This window comes from Theobroma cacao, chromosome 3, assembly GCF_000208745.1.
Source record: "Theobroma cacao cultivar B97-61/B2 chromosome 3, Criollo_cocoa_genome_V2, whole genome shotgun sequence".
NCBI lineage: Eukaryota > Viridiplantae > Streptophyta > Magnoliopsida > Malvales > Malvaceae > Theobroma > Theobroma cacao.
The window spans coordinates 2,319,018-2,342,775 of record NC_030852.1 but is presented as its reverse complement, the minus strand read 5'-3'; the positions used below and the strand labels follow the sequence as shown (position 1 = coordinate 2,342,775).

The 23,758-nt window shown below is 33.2% G+C and overlaps 3 protein-coding genes across 3 annotated transcripts; 1 reads left to right on the top strand and 2 right to left on the bottom strand.

Moving 5' to 3' along the window:
* LOC18604130 (CRM-domain containing factor CFM3, chloroplastic/mitochondrial) lies at positions 898-7,976 on the top strand. Its single transcript, XM_007036471.2, has 10 exons — positions 898-1,881; positions 2,545-3,010; positions 3,099-3,229; positions 4,474-4,818; positions 5,241-5,397; positions 5,476-5,768; positions 5,857-5,916; positions 6,864-6,947; positions 7,130-7,376; positions 7,555-7,976. The coding sequence occupies exons 1-9, from the start codon at positions 1,039-1,041 to the stop codon at positions 7,313-7,315; spliced, it is 2,565 nt and encodes an 854-aa protein (XP_007036533.2). The 5' UTR covers positions 898-1,038; the 3' UTR covers positions 7,316-7,376; positions 7,555-7,976.
* Positions 8,151-12,038, bottom strand: LOC18604129 (cleavage stimulating factor 64). Its single transcript, XM_007036469.2, has 7 exons — positions 11,888-12,038; positions 11,664-11,741; positions 11,027-11,065; positions 10,367-10,939; positions 10,176-10,274; positions 8,848-9,030; positions 8,151-8,749 (listed from the first exon to the last, which is right to left on the bottom strand). The coding sequence occupies exons 1-7, from the start codon at positions 11,978-11,980 to the stop codon at positions 8,624-8,626; spliced, it is 1,191 nt and encodes a 396-aa protein (XP_007036531.2). The 5' UTR covers positions 11,981-12,038; the 3' UTR covers positions 8,151-8,623.
* LOC18604128 (NAC domain-containing protein 92) lies at positions 13,727-15,811 on the bottom strand. The gene is made up of 3 exons (XM_007036468.2): positions 15,561-15,811; positions 14,553-14,818; positions 13,727-14,437 (listed from the first exon to the last, which is right to left on the bottom strand). Exons 1-3 carry the CDS (start codon positions 15,712-15,714, stop codon positions 13,871-13,873), a joined length of 987 nt encoding a protein of 328 aa, XP_007036530.2. The 5' UTR covers positions 15,715-15,811; the 3' UTR covers positions 13,727-13,870.

Here is a 23,758-nt window from a genome sequence, read left to right as displayed (position 1 = left end):
CTTAATTTCAATTGGATACGCTTTAGTCAAACTCTCAAAAATTTACTTGATGCAAAACATCATTTTACTATCATTTTTACATTGATCCTACCTTTCAAACTAATTATTTAATTAAAAGATACTATTACTCAAACTTGATTTTGCTTTGGGTCTTAATTTGGTTATCACTTTTTAATTTATTAATATTTAATAGAAGTAAATTACATTATTTGTCAATAAACTTATACTTCATTCCCATTTCATTTTGGTGCAAAAAAAAAAATTGATTTCTTGAAAACAATTAAATGTAGAAAACATGTGCAAAAAAATAATAAGAATATTATTCTGGCTAATGATGCAATTTCTATATCACCCTTATTTTATAATTAGATAAATTCCATTTATATCTTCTGTGATTTTAATTTTTTTCATATAACATGTTATGATTTTTTTTCATTAATATCCTGTAAATATCTTTTATTGTACAAAATTTGGACTATTAATTTTATCTAGTAAAATGATTAAAACACTTTCAACTCAAAATTAACCTATTTATTCACACTTTAAAATATATTTGTAATTCCTTTCAATATATATATATATATATATTTGTAATTTTACTGTATAAACTCATGAGGTGCTGATTGAGAAAAAATGAACTATATAGTTTCATATTAAAAACTTTAAAATCACAAAAATGTTAAAGTTTGTACTCATAGGTTGATAGTGCTTTGTTTTTTTATAATTTTCGAAATTAAATATATACAATAATAACACTACCTGTTAAAATTTTAAAATTAAAAAAAAAAAAGAAAACCTGAACAATGTTAAGCCCAATTTGCAACATAAAGAATCGAAGCCCATGGGCCAAAATCAACCTATACCCATACCACAAAATATCCAAAAAAAATTAAAAAAAAAAGAAAAAGAAAATCTTATCTCCCCCTGCAACTGAAAACGGCTTGCTTCCAAGTTTTTCAATGCTTCCACACTCTGCAACCAAAACAATGGCGAAGATTCCTCAATGACGAAACCAACCTTAAAATTCAAATAAAAAGAATGGCCTTCGCGACGACTAAATTTACGGAAATGCCACTCAGAACCTCACTCCCTTTCGCCTCTTACTCTTACTCCTACTCTTCTTCTTCCCTTAACCTTTTCTTCTCAGCCCCAAAACCGTCATTTCGCTTCTTCAGACCTTTCTCTTCTCTCCGAACTGGAAATAGTCCTAGCTCCAAGTTCAACCGCTATTCTTACCCGTGGGACCAGGAAGCCTCCGTGCCTCCTAACTCCTCCGCCTCCTCCTCTTCGCTCCAAGCCTGGTCCTCTCCTTCCCAGAAAGTCATTCAATCGGACGGTGATGATAAGACGGATGTCGAAACTCGATATTTCGATAGAGATAAAAGCCAAAGTGCGATAGAAAGAATCGTTCTGAGGTTGCGAAACTTAGGTTTAGGATCAGACGATGAAGACGAAGGAGAAGATGAAACGGACCAATATAATTCAACGCCGGTGACGGGAGAAGAGAGGTTAGGTGATTTGTTGAAAAGAGAGTGGGTACGCCCTGATACGATGCTGATAGAGAGAGAAAAGGAGGAGGCTGTGCTGCCGTGGGAGCGAGACGAGGCGGAGGTGGAGGTGGTGAAGGAGGGGGTTTTAGGAGTGAAGAAGAGGAGAGTAAGGGCACCGACATTGGCGGAGCTGACGATTGAGGATGAGGAGCTGAGGAGGTTGAGGAGGATGGGGATGTATTTAAGGGAAAGAATCAATGTGCCGAAGGCGGGGATTACGCAGGCGGTTTTGGAGAAGATTCATGATAAATGGAGGAAGGAGGAGTTAGTTAGGCTTAAGTTTCATGAGGTTCTGGCCACAGATATGAAGACTGCCCATGAGATTGTTGAGGTTGGTTGTTGCTTTAGTTATTGGAAATGTTGGATCGTTTTTGTGTTCTTGTTTTCTCCTGCATATGAAATTATGTTATTCGTTTGTTAGTATCAAATTTTTTGTCTTTCGTTTAGGTGGATGACTTAAGGATTATTCATAGTCTTGGAATTAAATTTATAGCTGAGATTTTCTGTTCTAAAGGAAAAAAACTAGTGGTGTTATGATGGAGGTGATACAGTTATAATAAGATTTTGTTTTTGTAGAGTAGATTGGTTGATGCATTAAGCCTTTTGGTTTTACTTGGTTATAAGGGATGAGATATGGAAGAAATCTAATATTAGTGTGAATTAGATTTCATTAGCTAAGGAATGAGATGGTACCAAAGGAATCTTGTTTAGTCTTGAATTGTTTTACACAGCAGTATTTTATATGGCTGAATCAAATGTTTGATGAACATGTCAATTGCTCATTGGACATGATAAAGAAAGTAGCTTGTCACATAAGTAATATACCATTTAGTCTTTAATGCCAAGTGGTGGATTAAATTGTTCATGTTTTTGTGTAGATTTTGAAGTAACTCAAATAGCTAAATTTTGTAATTTTATTCATCTGTGCTTGATTGATGTCACAGCTCTGAGTTCCTATTACAACCTAATATTCACTGCTTGAATTGATGATCAGCGTCGTACAGGAGGATTAGTCTTGTGGAGATCTGGAAGTGTTATGGTAGTCTACCGTGGAAGTAACTATGAAGGTCCTTCTAGATCCCAATCTATTGATAGAGAAGGAGAAGCTCTTTTTATCCCAGATGTTTCTTTTGCTAGCAATGCAGTAAGGGGAAGCGAAACTGGCACAACTTCAACTCCAGAAAAGTGTGAACCAGTTGTGGTGAAGCCTGAACGTAGTGAGAGCATGACTGAAGAAGAAGCTGAGTATAACAGCCTATTAGATGGTGTAGGACCTCGGTTTGTTGAGTGGTGGGGTACAGGAGTTCTTCCAGTTGATGCTGATTTACTTCCTCAAAAGATTCCTGGTTATAAGACACCTTTCAGGCTTCTTCCTGCTGGAATGAGACCACGGCTTACCAATGCAGAGATGACAAATTTACGGAAACTTGCTAAATCACTTCCTTGTCATTTTGCCCTGGGTATGTTCACCTTTGGTCCATGCTTTTTTATCTTACCTTGTCTGTTTGTGACATTAAATAAAGTTTGTTTATGTAAATATTCTCACAGGGAGGAATAGGAACCACCAGGGATTGGCAGCTGCAATAATTAAACTTTGGGAGAAAAGCCTTGTTGTGAAGATTGCTGTAAAACGAGGTATTCAGAATACAAATAACAAGCTTATGGCTGAGGAGCTGAAGGTATGTCCTATTAAAACTTCAAGGCTTTGGTAACTTGTATTTAATATATTCTTATTCTTCTGCCCATCATTTGTTTCTTAATCTAAGCCATTGTCTGAACAGAAAAATTCTAGGTGTCCGAGCAGGATGCAAAACTATGATCGCCTATGCAGAACCTTTTGCTTTTAAGAATTACTCTTAAAATCATGTTCAACATGATGCCATTGTTAAATCAGCTTATTGTCTTCCTCTGCTGCTGTGGTTCATGGCATGGTTTCTCATATCAAAGTTCAAATATATGCTTTGTTGCCATTTTAAGGATAAATCTAGTTTCAATCCCCATAATGAAAGCAGATTATTTTCACCAATTGTTGCAATCTTTTGGCTACCACACAACTTTACCTGATTCGTACTTTCGGTGAATAGTTTTCAACCGGTTCCTGCAATGCTCAACCCAATTCAGTTAAGCTTAAACCCCTACTTATTTGGGGTTCAACTACAAGAATTCTGTTTCTCCATTATGCTTGATCGAAGATTATATTCATAATCCAAAGATAATAGATCTGTCGCTATGACTTCTACCTGTATGATCTTTGGCCTACCTCTACCACTCATCAGCCCTACTTAAACTGAACGTTATTATGCCGAACCTCTTTCAACTGATCCTTCCAAAAAAATTGATTATTCCATGATATTCTTACAGGAGAATGTAGATAATTTCTCTTGAGGTTATTACTATTTTATTGTGGCCAAGAAGGCTTTGTGGGCACCTGATTATCTGCAGCATGCAGTAAGTTGAGCAAGAATACCAAACAATCAACTAGGTCAAAATATTTACTCATGAGAAGAAACTAATTGTTTCTTTTTCTGGTAAACCAAACCTCATTTAATTTTAAGACATTAGAAACTTTTGTTAGTTGACGAGCGTACATGCAAGATAGCAAATGTTAGTTAATTTGATGATTTGTAACGGAGAAGTGTAATAATCTCATTTTGATGGAACAAGAGCCTAGAGGATGTAAAGTGAAACTTGAATGAAGAGGGACACAGGCCTTTGACAAAGCTGCTTACAAGAGCATTATAACTTTCGTCCAACATTATAGAAAGAAACATTTACCACCACAGTTATGTGATGACTCACCTGTTTTCCCCCCTATATAATATCATTCCATGTGTTTCTTTGGAATCTTCACCATATAAGATATGCTGTACTTTCAAAAGGAGGCAGAAAAATATACTGCTTATGCATGCTGACAATTTTGCAGAACTTAACTGGAGGTGTGTTGCTGCTCAGAAATAAGTATTTCATTGTCATATACCGTGGAAAAGATTTCCTTCCAACAAGTGTTGCTGCTGCTCTGGCAGAAAGACAGGAGTTGACAAAACAGATTCAAGATGTTGAGGAGAAAGTGAGGATCAGAGCGGTTGAGCCAGCTCAATCAGGCGAAGATAAAGGAGAGGCACCTGCAGGTACTTTGGCTGAGTTTTATGAAGCTCAAGCCTGCTGGGGTAGAGAAATATCTGCAGAAGAACGTGAAAAGATGATTGAAGAAGCTTCCAAAGCTAAGCATGCTAGACTTGTAAAACGTGTCGAACATAAACTGGCTGTTGTAAGTTTAATATCCATATCCTGATGGTTGAAATTAAAATATTTAGAAAGGAATAGGCATTTTTGAAACTATTCACTAATGTTGTTGTTATCTTAAACCATTGAAAATCAACCATAAAACCTTCTTTTACTGTACAAGCATGTTAGCTTCTTGGAACTTTACTGCTTTGCTATCTCTTGTCTCGTATTCCAAATAAGCTTGTTTTGATTAACTGTTTTTAAAGATATGAAGGAGGCTGCTGTTTTCGGTCTTCAGTTTTGCTATTAATTCTTGAATATTATCAGTTTCCTGCTTAGTGGATCTTGGTGGTTGCTGTTTACTAAACACTTGTCCATGGTTATACCTGCTCAAAGTTCAAAGTTTGTTTTAGTTATTTTATTTATTTGTTACAATGTTGATTGAATGCTTGAATGCACAAACAGGCCCAAGCCAAAAAGCTTAGAGCAGAGAGACTATTAGCTAAAATAGAATCCTCCATGATCCCTGCTGCTCCTGATTATGACCAAGAAACAATCACTGATGAGGAGCGGGTTATGTTTCGCAGAGTTGGTTTAAGAATGAAACCATACTTACCTCTTGGTGTGTAATCTTTTAGTTTGGTGATTGAAGTTTGGATTTAGAGTTAAAATGCTGATGGTTTGTGTAATAATATGTCAGGTATTCGTGGTGTTTTTGATGGTGTTATCGAGAATATGCATTTGCATTGGAAGCACAGAGAACTTGTGAAGCTAATAAGCAAACAAAAGACCCTTGCATTTGTTGAAGATACAGCAAGGTTATTGGAGTTTGAGAGTGGTGGGATACTGGTGGCAATTGAAAGGGTCCCCAAAGGATATGCTCTTATTTACTATCGTGGAAAGAATTACCATCGGCCCATTAGCCTGAGGCCAAGAAACCTTCTAACAAAGGCAAAGGCATTGAAGCGCTCAGTGGCAATGCAACGCCATGAGGTATGATCTCTTACATTCTGATTTTATTGTTATACTTCATAACAATGGTTCCATATAACTGTTATGTCTTACATCATACTATTTGCAGGCTCTGAGTCAGCATATTTCTGAACTAGAGAGAACCATAGAGGAAATGAAAAAGGAAATCGTAAGTGCTGCTTTTCGTGTGTATAGTCAATTACTGAGACTCTAACTTTTATGTTAGATGAATGTGCATATCCAATGCAAAAGTTATTCTTAGCAAGTGGTGTGGACTTCAAGCTATTCTTGCCCCCATTCATTTCTAAAATTGTTGAAACCAACTGGTTCTAAAAACTTTAGTTCCACTGAATTGAAAGCTGAGGCTGCTCAGAGTTCAGTTGTCTTGTACACTTGTATTCTGGTTTCTGTTTTACGAGTTCTGCTTGTCATAGTTAAAACCTCCAATGACTGAGATAAATTTCCTTATAGGAGATCAGAGAAGGTACAGACTATATTGTTGAATTTAATGGTGCACTTATCCTAAATTTTGTGGTTTTGTGCAGTGGAAATCCCATAGTGAGTAACACCAAGCCAGTCCATAGGCATGATTGGTTTTCAAATATACTTGCCATGAATCTCTAAAATGGCAGAATTTCAAACAAAATGGTTCTGCCATTCTTTTTTTTCAAGAGAAGAAAAAAATGCATAAATATCTTCCATTCATAAGCATTAAGTGAATCAAAAATTGAACTAACATTGGCTAGCATTTTTAAAGCAATAATATGACTGTTAATCTACTCATGATGCTGCATATTTTATGGTTTACTGGTGTGCCATATAGATTTATGTTGCTTTCCCTTACTGATGCCAATTTAAGAGAGAGTACACATGGTCTGTGGTCAAACCTATGATGAGGCTATAATGCAGGAGTTTTTTTTTTTTTTTGGGTGATAATTATGGCTGATGGGATTTGTTAGAGTTGCTTTCCTTTCCTGTCAAGTGGGGAAAAGACTAAGTAACTCTGCTAGGTCCTGATTCTGTATGCATTTTTATACTTTAAGCATAGATCCTGATCCATATTTTCTGTCTCATTATGCTTAAAGTAAACTAGAGAAACTATTGTTGATTTTATAGGGTGCCTCTCAAGATGTTGAGGATGAGGATAGCCAGGTCTCAGGCGAGCATGGCCAGTTTGATCCTGTCTCAGAACTCACCCAAGTGAGATACTATATTTTGCTACTATCCTTGTCTTGGATATTTGTTGCGCAGCATGGTTCTTTGAGTTGGGGATGGTTTTCAGTTTGAAGCTTCAGCATGGTTCTTTGAGATTGTTAATTATTTTGTTTTGGAAAAAAAGATGTTTCTTTGTAAGAAATAATTTGTCAAGTGCTCATTTGCAGAGTGAGGATGAAGCTTCATATATGGCATCTGATGGTGATGATGAATATGATGATGAGTTTGACGACGATGAAGAGGATAGTGAGTTTGATGATGATGAAGATGAGGATATCAACATTGACTTGGAAGCTGGTGAAGATTCTTTACAATCAAACTCTGAAAAAATCAATTCACGCAGACGTTTTTGATCGAGTCTCTGAAAATTTTGAAGTGAAAAGATGGTTTTTTGGTTCTCCATAGCCCTTTGAGGTAATTATCGTCTTTCATTTAATCTTTCAATTATCTGTTACCTGGTTCTTCAGGAATTATGCATCCAGAAGCTGTGAAAACATCAATGTTTTTCTGTTTTCTTTTCTTTTGTTTTTCTCAATAGAGTCAGTTACGCATTCTTATCTACATTTATATTATATTCCTTTGACGTGAGCAGGTTGAATATTGGGATGGCTTGGGCTGGAATGTATATCATGGATGATTCTTCTTCCCAAGTTGCTCTGCTTGTCAAATGGGGCGGAAGGGCTTACATGACTGGCAATAATGCTTCAACTGCCATGAAATGGCTTTTGTCTTGTATAGAACCAGCCTCATTTTCTGCAATGATCTGTTCATTTAACCCCATCAAGAATGATGCTAATTTTTGAAAATCCGAAACTTGTTGGTAACACAGCTTCAAGTTCCGCCTGGGCAGTTTTTCCCACTCGAAACTTTATCAGTCCATATTCAATAAATGTATTTCATTTTCAATTTGGGGGAATATAATTCCTCCCACTGTAAAAGCACATTGATATATTGTAACTACTGTATATTTTGGTGTTAATACAATGAAATTCCATCGTTGGTGCTGTCTATTTAGCTGAGGCCTATGTTACATGTACACGTATATCTTTCTCTGGGGTCGAACTTCCATACATATTACACACAAGTATATCAGGAAATAAGGAAGAGACAAAGCAATATGGGCAAATATAGTGCTGGGCTATAAGCAATCTGCCCAGAGGCTTCTCTGCATCATCCTGACTCTGTAACTTAAATTGCTTGAGCTCAAATCTTTTAAATTTCAAAAATGAGTTTGATTTTCAATTTCTAATTGCTAAAGCCAAAGCAACAGCAATAGAACAAAAGCCAAGACTGAAAAATGAAATGCATCTTCCCTCTGTTCAACTTACAACAAATTAAAGAAACATAACTTGGTAAGAGTCCCACAAATCTGGGCCTAACAATCAACTTACAAGAGCCACCAACCTACGTATAAAATACCAAAGGCTCAAGCGAGATTAAAATGAAATGCATCTGTATGAATCCCTGCTGCATATGCTAAATTGGCAGCTGTATCACAGCAGCAAAACAATATTCCATCATTTGTGATTTGTCTGTCAGATCAGTTATCATCTTCACTCGGTTCCTCACAGCTATGTCTGGGGAATATATCCATTGTTCTGGTGGAAGGAGATTAATCCGTTCTGCAGTGCAGCTCATGATCTGCTGGAAGTAGAGCCTCCTCATTGGCGCAGAATCTGCTGGAGCTGAAGCACTTGATTCCTTTGCTCTGGAGGCAAGAGACTAATTTGTTCTGGAGTGAGGCTCATGACCTGCTGAAGTAGTGCCTTCTCCATCTCAGGAGTCAACTATAAAGAGCCAATGGAAAATCAAACTGTCAATGGGACAATTTGAGCTATAGACACATTATTTTTGCTGAAATGAAACTCAAAGTTTAGATAATCACTGATGCAGGGCGAGGGGGCTGATTTCCTTGGCCCATCTGACTGGGAACCAATGGAGATTGTCCTTGGAGCTGTGCTAGTGTCAAATTGTCTGGTTGGCTGGACATCCAAGAAGATCCTCTATCCGCTTGCATCGAACCTCCAACCTGGTTGCCAAACTCGGATCCTAAATGCAAGCCACCTGCCTGAAAGAATACGCACAACATATTCCAAAAAACTTGTCAATTAGCAAACTCAATTAGGCAATAGACCAATTATATAAGGCTTATAAAACCTGAGTCAAAGGCATATTAAACAACCCAAAGGAACAAATATTTGGTATAACCATTGACAAGGACAGTTCGAAAGGAGTTGAAAAATAATACTAAAAAGACAGCTGGAGAAAGAAAAGTGCAATAGGAACCAGCATTTTTTGTCCCTTCCCCAACATCAATAATTTCTAACTCAAAAACTTAATAGCATCTTTCCTCATTATATTATTCATAAGAATTGAAATTAAATATTGCAGTTTTATCAAAATTTTCAGAGAAGTTTAACATAGCCCAAGTTCAGTACTAACATGAAAATTAATCATGTGTTAGGCATAGGTATTTCCCATAGGATACCGTTCCATGAGAGATGGAATTTTATTTTCAATAGAAAAAAGAAAATAAAGTTTAGGAGTTTAAAATTCCGTTAGGTTATTCCATTTGCTAATTTATTTTCAGTATTATTTACTTTTTGCTTCCTAAAAGAGTTACTATAAAATAAAAATAACTAGTAAAAACCAAAATCATATTTGATTATTAAGGAAAAAGAAAACAAAAACAGATTTCCACAATTTCTCACGAGGCACAAAATCAATTAGCTCAACAATCATATAGCAAAGGTGCTGTTGACATGGTAAATACTAGTAGAGTAGAATAATTTCATGATTTTCAGACAAGCAAAAAGGAATCCACTATTTTGACAGCTTTTCAATTTTAAAGCACAAAAAAAAAACTACCTAACAAATCACCTAGCAGAAGGGGGATTAAGATTGACAGATTGCCCATGCCTGATAAAAAGCAATTGAATCTAGTTTAGACACAAGGTTATACTACAGAGTGTTTAGAACCATCCACTCAGAAATGCCATAAAGCATAATAAAGAAAAAATAAAACAAGCCGACTTTTGTAATCAGCCCCAAACAAATGCTTCACTTCGTGATTGAACCAATATACATCAAACATTTACTACATGATTGAGCCAATATATATCAAACATTCATTACGTGATCGAACCAATATATATCAAACATTTACTAAGTGATCGAACCAGTATATATCAAAGAACTAAAGTATTCACATACCTGATTTTGATACATCGATTGAGGTGGCGGCTGATTTGGAAGGGGTAGCTGTCCTTGTGGAAAAGAAGGTCCAAGGCCAGAAGGAGGTTTATTACCTGACTGAGCAATTCAACAGTAAGGGGAATCATTACAACATATGTTACAAGGGAGACCCCCAAGACTTGACTTCCACAATGTAACTTTTGACTTACATGGAACATTGGCTGTGAAGGATGCTGAGGAACACCAGGGTGCTGGAAACCCACATTAGGACCCATTTGTGGAGCATACTGGTGATGGAAAGTTGGCACTGAAGTTGGTCTTGCCTGTGGTGGCATTGGTGGCTGCAGAGGCATATGAGGAATTCCGGTTGTCTGTATTGGCTGCTGCAACTGGCTGGAGGCAGTGGGCAAATGGGTTTGATGATGATGAGGGGGCTGTGAAGATGAATGAAGGGGAACTGAAGGTACATTTGGGAGTTGGGACGATTGCGGAAGGGACATTGGAGGATTCAAATGTCCCTTAGTCTGCTGTGGTGTCTGTAGGGAATGTGGTGGCATAGATTGAGACTGAAGGTTTGCTGCAGGAACAGCAGCAGATGGGATCTGTGTAACAGTTTGGTTTTGATACTGCTTCCTTATAGGCGGTTGGGTCTGAGATGCAGCAGCTAGGTCCTGCAACCCAACTTGAACTGGCAATGATTGTGCTGGCTGCAAGTTTGGCTGTGGAGGTGGTTGTGCTGATTGCTGAGAATGTTGTGGTGCAGGTGGCTGAATGGTGGGAATCTAAACACAAACAGAAATTCAGAACATTGGCACAGTCCCCAACATAAAATTACAAAGACAACAATTTCATAGAGAACAAAAGCATACCACTTGAGGGGGCTTAACCATTCCAAGCATAATCTGAGCCTGAAACAACAAGAATATTTAAAAGAAAAAAAAACCTGATTACGGATAGAAGCTTCTAAAGATTCAACACTACACCATCTAAAAAGATGCAATTTAAAACAAAAGAAGGGTGATTAACCAACAACCTAGGCAGCACCGCATCTAATCCATCAAGATAGATATTTCCATGATGACAGTTTCTAGCACATTGTAAGTTGCAACTAGAACTACAAGCATCCCATAATCAGAAAGCCAACTTCAAAAACCTAATTGTCCACACTAAGGCACACAAAACTACATAAAAGCCCAGGAGTTAAGACGAGAAAATACATTGAATACAAAACACAGTCACTGCAATGCCCCTCAGGTTCTTAGTGACTAGATACTCTCAACCACTATAGGAAAAAAAAAAACCAAAAGAAACTAAGGTTCACACTTCAGCCTACAAGGAGATAATGAGATTATAAAGATAAAGGGTCATGCAATTCCCTAACAATAGCATGCAACAATCAGATAAGGTATCAAAATTTAAACTTGTAAACAAAAATAACAATAATTTTGGAAAGGAAAACGAAAAGATATATTAAATTCGATAAAAAGAGAAAAAAAAAAGGTAAACCTGGAAAAGGGCTTTAGTCAAGTAAGGGTTTTGGATAAGAATCTGCCTCGCCTGTTGATGGTTCTGTTCTATAAGCGCCTTCATATAACCCCCAAAAAAGAATAATCAGCAGATAAAAATTAACAATAAATGTAAATCGCCATTTAAATTTTATGGCGAAGAAAGTAGCGTTTGGAAGAAAAGAAAAGTTTTTAAATCAAATAAAACACTGAACGAGAGAGTGCCTTCATCTGGGACATAATGTCGTAAAGTTGGTTCTTTGACATTCCGGCGATGTTCGCCGGCAGGCCCTCGCCGGCCAATTGCTTTCCCGCCATTGTCTCTGTCGACACTTTCAGCGATAGAGAGAGAGATCCTAGTCTGATTTTCAGGCTTTGATCTGAGGTGTTGATTAGCAAAGTGGAATTGGAAAGGCCTTAGCCCACTAATAAAGCATTTGGGCCTCTTTTAGAGGCTTAAAAGGAGATCCAAGCCCATTCAATTTTTGACCCAATTAAGGATAAAATTTGGAGCTAGGGTTGGAGGGTTAAGCTATTGCTTAGAGCAAAGGTAAATTTGTCTATTAGCTTAATATAATGTTCGCTTGATTTTGCCTTGAATCAAATGTGGGGATTAATCCCAAAGAGGAGGGCTCAAGTTAAATCCATGTAAAAATAAATTATTTTTATATTCCTTTATAATTTTATGTACGATTAATATTTTAACAAAATATTTGTTAAATTTATCGATTTATCCATATTCATCATGCATATAAAGTTGTAAGTTAATCTTATATCGATACCATACCTATCAAGAATACTATTTTTTTAATTTTTTTTCAACATTTGAAATTTTCATGTTATCAAACGAATATTTATATATTTATATGAATAGACTATGAAATTTAACCATCGGATTAATTAAATATAAAATATATCAAAAGAGATATGAATATATAAAACTTTAACTAACTTTACACTGATATTGTAAGTAGATTCTACCTCAATTTCATATATATATATATATATGTATTCTCTTCTTTACATAGAATTAGTATTTCTTAAAATTATTAAGTTTCTGTATTTACTAGTTTGTAATTGAATATTTAGAAATTCATAAAGTTTCTTGCATATGCATATTTACTAATTAGTGGAAAGTGAAAAACTTCTTCCTTGTGGTCAGTATATATAGCTTTTACACCTTTTTAAACATCCACCCTATGACCTCACTACAAAGAATTTAACATTACAAACAAATTTTTTTGCATCAAACTGTTTTTATGCTGCAGAATATTTTGACTTTTTTTTTTTGAAAAATATTTTTTCAACAATGCATGGCATCTAGATAAATGTGCCCTCAACCGAATGATTTGGGGTGCAACTTACGTTCAAAGACTCGATAGTTTACAAAATTCCTTTAACCTAATAGCTTGGATTGCAACTTGCATTCAAAACTCAATGATTCACAAGATTCTGTAATAGATTATTGTAAGCTACATTTCATAGCAAGATATGTTCAAATTGTTACAAATTTGTTTTTTTTTTTTGTAACATGTAATTCTTGCAACAATTTAAATTTTGTTGCAAAAACATATTCCTGACAGTATAAGTCTTGTTTCCTTCCAAACTACATTCCATAGCAACAATATACAAAGAAACTACTACAAATAATTTTTGCATTCACAACTATCTACCTGTAGCACTTTCCAACATTATATAAAAATTTTATTGTTAAGATTTCAAATTATGTAATGCTTTATAATTAAGGGGAGCATTTGCAATTGGCCCTCATAAAAAAAAAAAAAAAAAGACAAGTGGATCCATATATATAAGAAGGCAGCAACCTGTTGCTCACTTGCTATGCATGCATGAAACAATGCAATATTGTGCTGCTAGGTTCCAATAACATTCAGACTTCTTATTAGGAATTGGAATTTATGGACATTAAGTACTTTCCAATGGAGAAGGTGTTACTAGCAACCTACCAGGGACATTCTCCTTGTAGACATATCTAGAACAGGCCAACAGAAAAATCACTATAGTATTTTGCCCCTACATTTTTTACCTACATAAACACAATTAAGATCGAAACTCCGACAAGGTTACAGCATTGGGATAAATTGTTTCATCTTAACCCTTTCAAGTTATGGAACATTGAGACAGAAAAGAAGTGTACAAGGTGTTAGTTTTTTTTCACACTAGAGATACATATATATTTATATTGTAGCTTCACCACATGGAGTCCATATTGAATGGTTGCTCCTGTTGTTGTTGTTGTTGTTGTTGTTGTTGTTGTGGAGTAGGATCTAAAACCTTGGAAGAAGAAGCTGTTGCGGCTTGGAAATTTGGACTTAAACCTGTTCCAAATTGAGGAATCCCTTGGGACGCCGATGACAGAAGCGAGTAATCCATAGTTGTAACGTCTCTGGGTTGATAATTCCTAAGCTGCAATGCCTTGAGAAGGAGGGAATTCATGGAAAGATTAGGGCTTAGAATGCTAGAAGGCCATGTGAGCGAGGACGGAACGCTTGCTGCAGCAAAATCCACGTTCAAGTTCATGTTCAAGTGACCATGATTAACAGTACTATTATTATAACCTGGTGTTGCAATGTTGCTGAACCCGGTACTTGATGGATTGGCGTTGATGTTCAAGTTTGGTAGCTCAACGTCTCCAAACTCATTGACAATTGAATTTGCATCACATGGAGATCCCATAGATGGTTGTGAGGATGAGGTTGGCTGCGGTTTCTTCACTGCAGCACTCTTTTGGAAAACCCTACAAACCACCCATTCCTCCTGTAAAAATCAAGGGAAAAAAATAACAAAAACAACCAAATTAAATCATTAGAATTCCTTCAAGCTACATCAATGAGAGGAAACAAATTTGAAGTATGAGAAAATATATATATACCTTTGTGGTTCTGAAAGGATGTTTGTTTTCAAGCCTATATTCATGCATGACCCAGTTACTTTTCTCACCCTTGGGGGCTCTCCCCTTGTAGAAAACTAGGGTTTTCTTCATCCCAACAAGAATGCCAGCCCGGAAGATTTCCTTGTCTTTGCCTGTGGTTTTCCAATAGCCTGCTTCAGTGGCTCGGTTGGTTCGAAGTCCTGTTGGGTATTTTCGGTCTCTCAAGCTAAAGAAATACCATTCTTTCTCCCCCATGGATGCCTTGGCTGCATCACATATTGATCTCAACATCAGTCTTTTGTTAGGCCACCAGAAAGTGGGGGAACAAACAGTCATGATTGGCCTAGAGATCTTAAATAGAATTAATTTACCAATCCTAAGCATTTGTCCTTTCAACATAATTAAACCTTAGTTAGTTTACATTAGTAAGTTTTTCCAAAGAGAAGTTTTCATTCTCAAATTTCAGAAGAAAAGACTAAAAAAGAGAACAAAACTTAACTGCTTTGATTAAACATTTATCATAAACAGGAATTAAGAAAATCAAGGGCAAAGAAACTAGAGGTTCAATCTCTATGAAAAAAAATCATATATGGTATTTCTAGCTGTGTATAATTGTCTATTAAACAAAGTATATGACAATTAAATCTTCTCTGAACACAGACATGCAGAAACAAAGACAACCCCATCAAGGTATATAAATTTTCGTTTGGGGTTCGAAAAGTTTTAAGTAGATTTTTTGCCAAAAGATCAAAGCATGAGGATTTCTATCTATCTATCTATCTATCTATATATATATATAAAGACTTGACATGGACAACAAAGTGATGCTCCAGATGCTATGGAATGTAATCAGAAAAGAAGCATGAAGATTTCCATATATATCTAATCTATCAATAGAGACTTGACAAGGAAAGCCAAGTGATGCTCCAGATGATATGGAATGTAATCAGAAAAAACGAAGTAAAAAAAGTTAGAATTAGTTTGAAACAAATCAAAGACTCAAGCTACCTGGAAGGTCCCAGGGTTCACATTTATTGAGATCAACATCAACAATAGCCTTGGACGTGAAGCTGACATCGGAGACCTTGTGGGAAAGATAATAAGTGATGAGTTCTTCATCTGTTGGATGGAATCTGAACCCTGGAGGAAGGTTCTCCTCCATATTTTTTCTTTCTTGAAAAAAGCTTGAATAAAAGGCCAAGGCAAAAAAGAGCAACCGAGTTCCAAAATACGGCTGACGCTATGAAAAGAGCTTATAACAGCAATTTAGAGAAGATTGGGAATCGGTAGCGTGTACTTTATGTTCTATAACTTCCCCTGATCTTGAAGAAGAAGCAGCCATGGCTAGCCTTTTTTAAATCATGATAATTACAGCTAACACTTTGACAAAACATGGTGCAAAGAAAAATGATACACTTGGTTAAGAAATTGACGACAATGCCACTACAGTGAATGGGCTAGAGCTATGATGGATTTGCTAAATTACCACCAAAGTTTTCCAATTATTACTGAAAAGTCAAGCAGTTGCAGGCATTGACTATGAGGGATTGGGTTTATTTTTTCTTTGGTTTTCTGTTTCAAAGCTGAATTTTTTGTGGGGAGAGGGAATGACAAAGAGTTTGTGCACGAGGGGTTGAGTTTTTGATACACAAGAATTAAGATTTAGAGATTTTAGTGTGTGTGTTTTTCTTCTCTGATCCTGCCCAACCACCTTCACCCAATTCTACCCACCCAAATCCCAGTCTAATGGGAACATAGCTTAACACTATAGTCATCAATATTTTATTGACACTTGTGGGATCTTATATTGTCATCAATCTGTCCCTCTCACACGCGCAAATGACTAGGGTGTTCTAATTAATCAATTAATGGGTTGTTTCTAATCTATTTGTTAATAAAATTTATTTATGATCATTGCAAATGATAGATAGTACAAATTAAAATTTTATCATTGATGTTTGACGAGTAATATCTAGTATGCTCAGATTTTTTCTTAAATTTCTCTAGAAATTATTTTTAAATTTTTAAAAAAGAAAATCAGGGTCTGTAATATTGCCGATCACAATATATGTGCAAGTATTTGAAATAAACTTGTTTTTTTTTTTTCCTTTTGGAGACATAATTTAAGTTGGGATTAATTATGGGATTTCTATTTTGAAAATCTCTTCCAAACAATAGGATGTGGCTAGCTTCTTGACCATGTGTGCAAATAGTGTAGTCATATAATTAAACTACAATTAGTGTGATATTTTCTAAAATCTCCATAGTTTCTACAATTTGAAAGACTAGATGTACCTGTCAATATCAATATTAAATGCCTCGATAATCAAAGTCATTAATTAATCTTTATATATGGATATGAGTTGTTTCATTCATAGTCAGATATAAAAGATGTTTTGGTAAGAATAGGGATGACATAGAATAATTGATAATTGACACTCGAGGATCTATCATGGCTGCTCACAAAGTTTAATTTTCCATTAAACAAATGTTGGGAAAACTAAGATTACTAAGAGTGGTTAAAAGGGTCACCAACCCACACGACTGTACCTATGGTTAAGCATTTCTGTTTGGACCTTTCCTTCTTTCTTCCCATTTGCCCACCACAAATGTCAATCCTAACGACAACTTTTACATGCACTACATCTTTTTTTTTCCAGTTGGGTTTCTAGAAACACAAATTCATTTATGTTTCATGCACAAGACTCTCTCTCTTTAATTTCTGTTTTTTTGTTTTTTTTAATGAAACTTTAATTCGCTTTTGATACTCATTGATTAAGAGGTAAAAAGAAGTAAACCCAGGATTAGGAGTGAGTAAAATTGGACTAAATTAATGATTCAATCAAACCGAATGCAATTTGGATAAAACGATTCAATTTAATTGGTTCAATTAATTTATTTGGTCAATTCTTAGTTTAAAATTTTTAAACGGGACCAATCAAAAAACCAAACTAATATTATATATATATATATATATATATATATATATATATATATATATTATGTATACATATTAGAATTTTGAGGTTAAAACTCTTGAATTATAATTTGATGGTTTATATGAAAGTACATAATTATGTGAGTGAAAAAACAAATGTTATGATTTTTTTATGTTTAGATTATTTATATATTTTATAATTATGAACAAAGTTTATAAATTTCAATGTTGTAATTGTAAAAGATAAAAGTGATAAATTTAGGTTCTTTTGATCCAAAATACTACCAATCGAACCAATTTGATATTTGATTGATTTAATCTTTTTTTAAATTTGATCAATTTTATTCAATTTTTGAAAATTATTTAATTAATTTAGTTCTTGATTATAACGGACCGAATTGATCAATTGTTCATCCCTACCCAATATTGGTTAAATTTGTAACTAACTTTATATGCATTAATTATGCATTGTCGGCAAGTTGTTGCCCTAATATCTTTACTTTGTTTAACAATATGGTGGTCATTTCCTCAACCCAAATGTGAACCAAATCTAAATGAAAAGATTGGCATAAACTAGAAATGGTACCATATATTTGTCCACATTCATGTGAAGGCCGAAAATCAAGTAACCAAAACAAAAAAAGAATTAGGTACATTAAACGTAGTTAAAGCAGCTCCTTCATCATCAATAGAAGAAGAAGACGATATGATTAGTGAACCTAACTATAATTCGACTATAAAATTAACAGTTAAGTAATTATTTGACTTGAATTGCATTGCATGCATGGTCAATAGATGAAAAATCAATAGGAATCCATGTTAATGTCATCAAATTGTCCAACACCTCCCCGGCAAAAACGCTCTTTTTGCCGCGTGAGTCAAGAGCTTTTACTTTTTATCATTTACTCATTCAAAATTTACCCAAAATTAATATATACATACATATATATATATATATATATAATTAGCTGCCTTTCCCATTGAAGATTTGGCTTGCACAATTACATATGTAATTAGCGAAGCAAAAGCTATAGACGACCTATGTTTAGTTCAATTTGTTCTCCACATGATGCAGCCTTATCTTTAATGCTAAGGAGGAATTTTGGGACTTTCTAAGTTTAAGTTTAAGTTTTTTCTGGCTCACATGACAATCAAAATCCAAAATCGCCAATTGTCAACCTCCAATTGCATACTGTTGTCGAATCATAAAATAAAAAAAAATTTGATTCTTCTACTTTTCTTTATATATATATATATATATATTTGGGGAAAAGAGATTTGAACTTTACTTTTTTTGAGAAAGAGATTATACACCAATTAATGAGTTAAATGCTCGGATATCAAAAAAAAAAAATTGCACACTACTATATTATTGGGTTTATTTTCTCTTTCTTTTTGTTTGAGTAGTTTTTTGAAAAATCTCCTCCTCAATCTTAGATCTTTGGATTTTTTTGAGATTTAGAGAAAAATGATAAAATTTTCAAAAAACTATTTTGATTAAAGGAAAGAAGAGAATGAGAGGCCTTGGAAAATTATTTTTTTTATTCTGACGCTATTAGCCAATCAATGACCAATGATGATCGATCGACAATTCTGGTTCTAGTTCTACCATATAATCACATCACCAAGCCACATCATATATCATACGGACAAAAAGTACCAATTAACATTGGGTTTGACAATAGTTAATTTTTGTTAAGGTTAAGAGTTTGTTTGACTCAAAATAAAAATTTAAAGACTCGTTTGAATGTAATAAAAAATGAAAAACTTAATTGAATAAATGGATATAATCCAAGAGCATTTTTAGGATTTACATATAATATGAAAATTCATAATTATAAATATATTACCTTCTTGAAAGTAAAATCTCATACAAATTTCCTTTTGTGCTCTCTAAATCTCTTTCTATTCATAAGGTTCAAGTCCTCTCTTTTACCATAAAAAATTGAGTTAATATTAACTATGAATTTGACTTAAAATTTGTCAAATTCATGTAAATTTGAGACAAGATTCAAATTTGTCATTTTATATCGAAAGATGGATCAAACTTATCACTAAATTTTGAACGAGTGATCTACTATATATCGTATTTTGTAATTTGATTTCAAAGTTAACATTAAAAGAATATTCCATTAGAAAACAAAAAAATTTGAATTTTCAAATTCATTTAATATTTATAATTAGAATAAAATTTAAATTTACCACTTTATTTTGACTAATGATCAAACCTATCATTAATTTTTGAACAGTTATAATTTTATCATTGTACTTTGTCACTCGATTAAAAAAAATTCAAAAAGTCAACTATTAAAAACTATTCCGTTAGAATTTTTTTTTTGATAAATTCAGTTAGAATATTTTATTTTTGAACCAAATGAAAAGTATAATAGTAAAATTACACTCATACAAAGAAAATCGATAAATTTAAACTATCGCTTCAACAAAAGTAGTAAATTAAAATCTTAATACATTATAATTTATTTTGTTTAAAATCTCTCAACCTGATGATCTTGGACATGATGTTTAGATAAATAAATTTTCTTAAAGGAGTAATACTATACTTTCTTCAACTTTCAATCGTTCAATTATTTACAAATGACTTATCTGAAATTAATAATAAGTTTATAAATATTTACATTTTGAAAATAGTTAAAACCATCAAATTATCCAGCATTCTAATTTTTTTTTTATAATAATGAAGGAGCAACCTCAATTACAAACTTAATCGAAACTTTTTTTTTACGAATTAATTTAATTTCTTTTATATAAAAATTAATGCTTTTCTTTTCAACAAAACCTGAAAACTGAACCGCCGTTGCTCAAGGCCAGATCGCTTTATCCGAGCATGAGAATAAGCCCATAGGCCATTACTACAAACAATGGGGAAACCATTGAATCATGGACCAAACATATAGTCTGGCCCATATCTTTCCGGCATAGCTTTTACAACATGTGGCAAAATTTACCCCAAGGGCCAAGGCCATACCCAACTATTGAAATTTTTAAATTAAAATCTTGAACAGAATTACTTTTTATTAAATAATTTAAATTTTTTATTATAAAAAAAGAAATACGAAATATTTAAAAATTTACATTTGATATATTGTCAAACTAATGAATTTCTCAATTATTTTGATTCGATTCGGTTTCGGTTTTTTAAAAGAAGAGTTCAATTTTTTCGATTTTGAGATTTTCAAAATCAATTTCACTGAATTAACCATTTGCATACTCATGGTATGTCAATGTTTAATACTTATATACAATCAGTTAATTACATAAAGTTATTTCATAAATAAGTAAAAATAAAAGTTCAAAATTTTAAATTTATTTATTAAATAAGATGATAATAATTAATTTATTAATATTATAAATTGACAATATATCAAATATAAATTCAATACTTTAACACGAAACATGTAATATAAGACACAAAACCATTAAAGCTGTGCAAGGCCTTATTATTTATTAATTAATGGCTTAAATATTCTAACATAAACTCAACATAACAGGAACAGCTAATTAAGGTTCTTGTTGGACAAATATTCCAGATGGGAAAAGTAAAGAGGCAGAGTCCCACCGGAATTCTGGAAGGAATCTTTAGCCACAAGCAGAGCCCGGGCTTTATGGGTTGGGGCTTGACCACAATTTCTACTTTGTCTAAGTTGTTGTGTATTTTAATAAAAGTTTAAAATAAATTTATCATAAAAAATTGAAATAAAAAGGTATAGTGCTAAAAAAAAACTTTTAACTTATTTAAAATATTTAAATAAATTTTTATTCTTTTATTACGTTCAATCAAGTTTTTATATTTTTATTTTGAATCAAATAAGCTCTTATAACTAATGTAACTTGTCATTTTATATTTATGAAAAATTGACACGATGTTAATGTGAAGAGTAAAAAATATCACTTGATTATGTTATCATGTCAAATTAACATATCATATTGTCATCAATTATAATATATCAACATATCGATATTAGTGTCACGTGGTTTCTTATGCCTTGAGACTTACCTTGCTTTTCAAGAACACCAAAAATCAACCGGTCATGGATTTTAAGCTTATTTGACTTAGCTTTTTTTTAACTGTAAAGCTAATATGAAGTTTTTATAAAAAAATAATAGTTTTTAAATTTACTTTTATAAACTCTTTTTTTATAGATAAGCTGTTTGGCAAAACAATATAAATTCTAATTTTGATTAAAATTATTATAAAAATACTTAATAAATAACTTTCTATTAATCACAAATTCTTTTGTTCACAATGGAAAAAAGTTGATTTTAATTTTTTTATTTATTTAAAACAAATTTTTAGAAATATAAAAAGTATTTTTATATAACATAAAATTTATAATTAATAATAAATCATATAAAAATGAAAACAGATAATGTTAGAATTATTTTTAATAGGTGAGGATATTTTTGAAGCAAAAAAAATATTTGTTTAAAAAAGAGAAGTGTTTTTTAAAAAAAGAAAAGAAAAAATTCCTTTCTAAAGCTTTTCTTGATTTTTTTTTAAATTTTATTCTTTAATTTCTTGAAATTTTATAAAAGCTTTTCAAAATACTTGTTTTGTCTATCTTTTGCTTTTAAAAGATAAATAAATTGAAAAAAAGTGAAGTCAACCAAACACTTCACCTCCGAAAATCTCCATTTCTCATGTCCTAAGTTAATTAATTAATTAATTTTTTTTACTATGAAAAGCAATAAGTAACCGGAAATGTGTGAGACAAAATCCTAAGGAGACAGCATTATGTGCAGAAACCTTTGGTTCCAAGTTAAGGACATGGAGCATATCAGAAATTTCCCTGGACAAATCCCCCAAAAGACAGCCCCACTCTCTCCTTTTAAAGGGCTTTCCATAATCAAGGGGCAAAGAATATCTCAAGCAATAAAGTCTCTCCACTATCGAATTAACATAAAATAAAGAATAAAAAAAGACCCCAAAATTATTTATATTGGATTATGTTACACGATTCTAGCATATATTATTAATTCTTTTATAAAGCAAAAAAGCCATACTTGTTTACAGATGCGTGTGGGCAGGTTTTTGGTCCTTGGTCTCTTCTTTTCATCTTTGTTGTTATTTAGGATTTTGAGGTAAGATACAGGGCCTTTTGATCATAGACTAGGATTTTCTCTGCTTTTGAATACGACTACTTGTGTACTTGGATTAATACAAGGTTTCTATGCTTTTAATGCCTGAGAGTATTCCAAGTGATTCCTCTTGCTTTGTTTTTTTTTTTTACGCAGTTGCAAGAACAACACCATGGACCCCCATGGATTCACTACCTCTTCATAGAGTTTTTGTGTATTGCAAAACCAATTAATCCTTACAAATTTTTATAATTTGCAAAATCATTAATTTGTCAAATTGTATGATCAACAAAGTTTTAATGTAAAAAAATCTGATTCTCCATATCATATCAACACTTTTCATAGCTAAATCTGATTATGAAAGCATCAATGCCTCCATCATCAGTCTTCGTGTCTTTCGGTGATAGAAGAAATTTAAATAGAGAAAGAGACAAATAAATGAGCAAAGAGAGAAAATTTAAAAAATGAAAAAATTGTTTCCTTTATATATATATATAAGATTTTGATGTTTAAAATTGGGCAAGATATTTTTGTTCAATAATTTTTTTAGTCTATTCTTGCATGCTCAGATTGCCTATTATTTAGGAGAATTCGATATTAATTTTTTTTTTGGAAAGAGAGTTCGGTATCAATTATTTTGTGTTTTTAAGAAATAGCCATTTTTAAGAATGGTTATTCTTTAATACAAAGACAAATCAAACAAAATAATAACGGTCACTTAAGAATAAGCCAATCTTTCTAACCAAACCGAGCCGACAGTGTGTTATTCTCATGCGAAATTAACAAGGAATTGATTGAAATGTTTTAACATGAATAGTACAATAATGTACATAATTAAATATTATAAAATGATAAATACATTGAGATTAATCAAGAAGTTCCTTCCTACCTAAGTTCTAACCAAATTTTCTAGGATTTATCCCCTCCCTAACACCATAAAAACAAAAAGAAAAAGAAAATTAAAATATGCTCGCTTGATGTCTTAATTTGATAACTATCCAAAAAAAAAAATGGTTGGCAATAATTTGATGACGAATTTGCCCTCCCTATTTGCAATTGATGATTTGAAAATGATTTGAGGTAAAATTGACATTGCAGGACAGATTAGACATTTTAAGAAAGAAGGAGTGGGACACCACTTTAGTCCAATTTGGAAGATATGATATGAAAC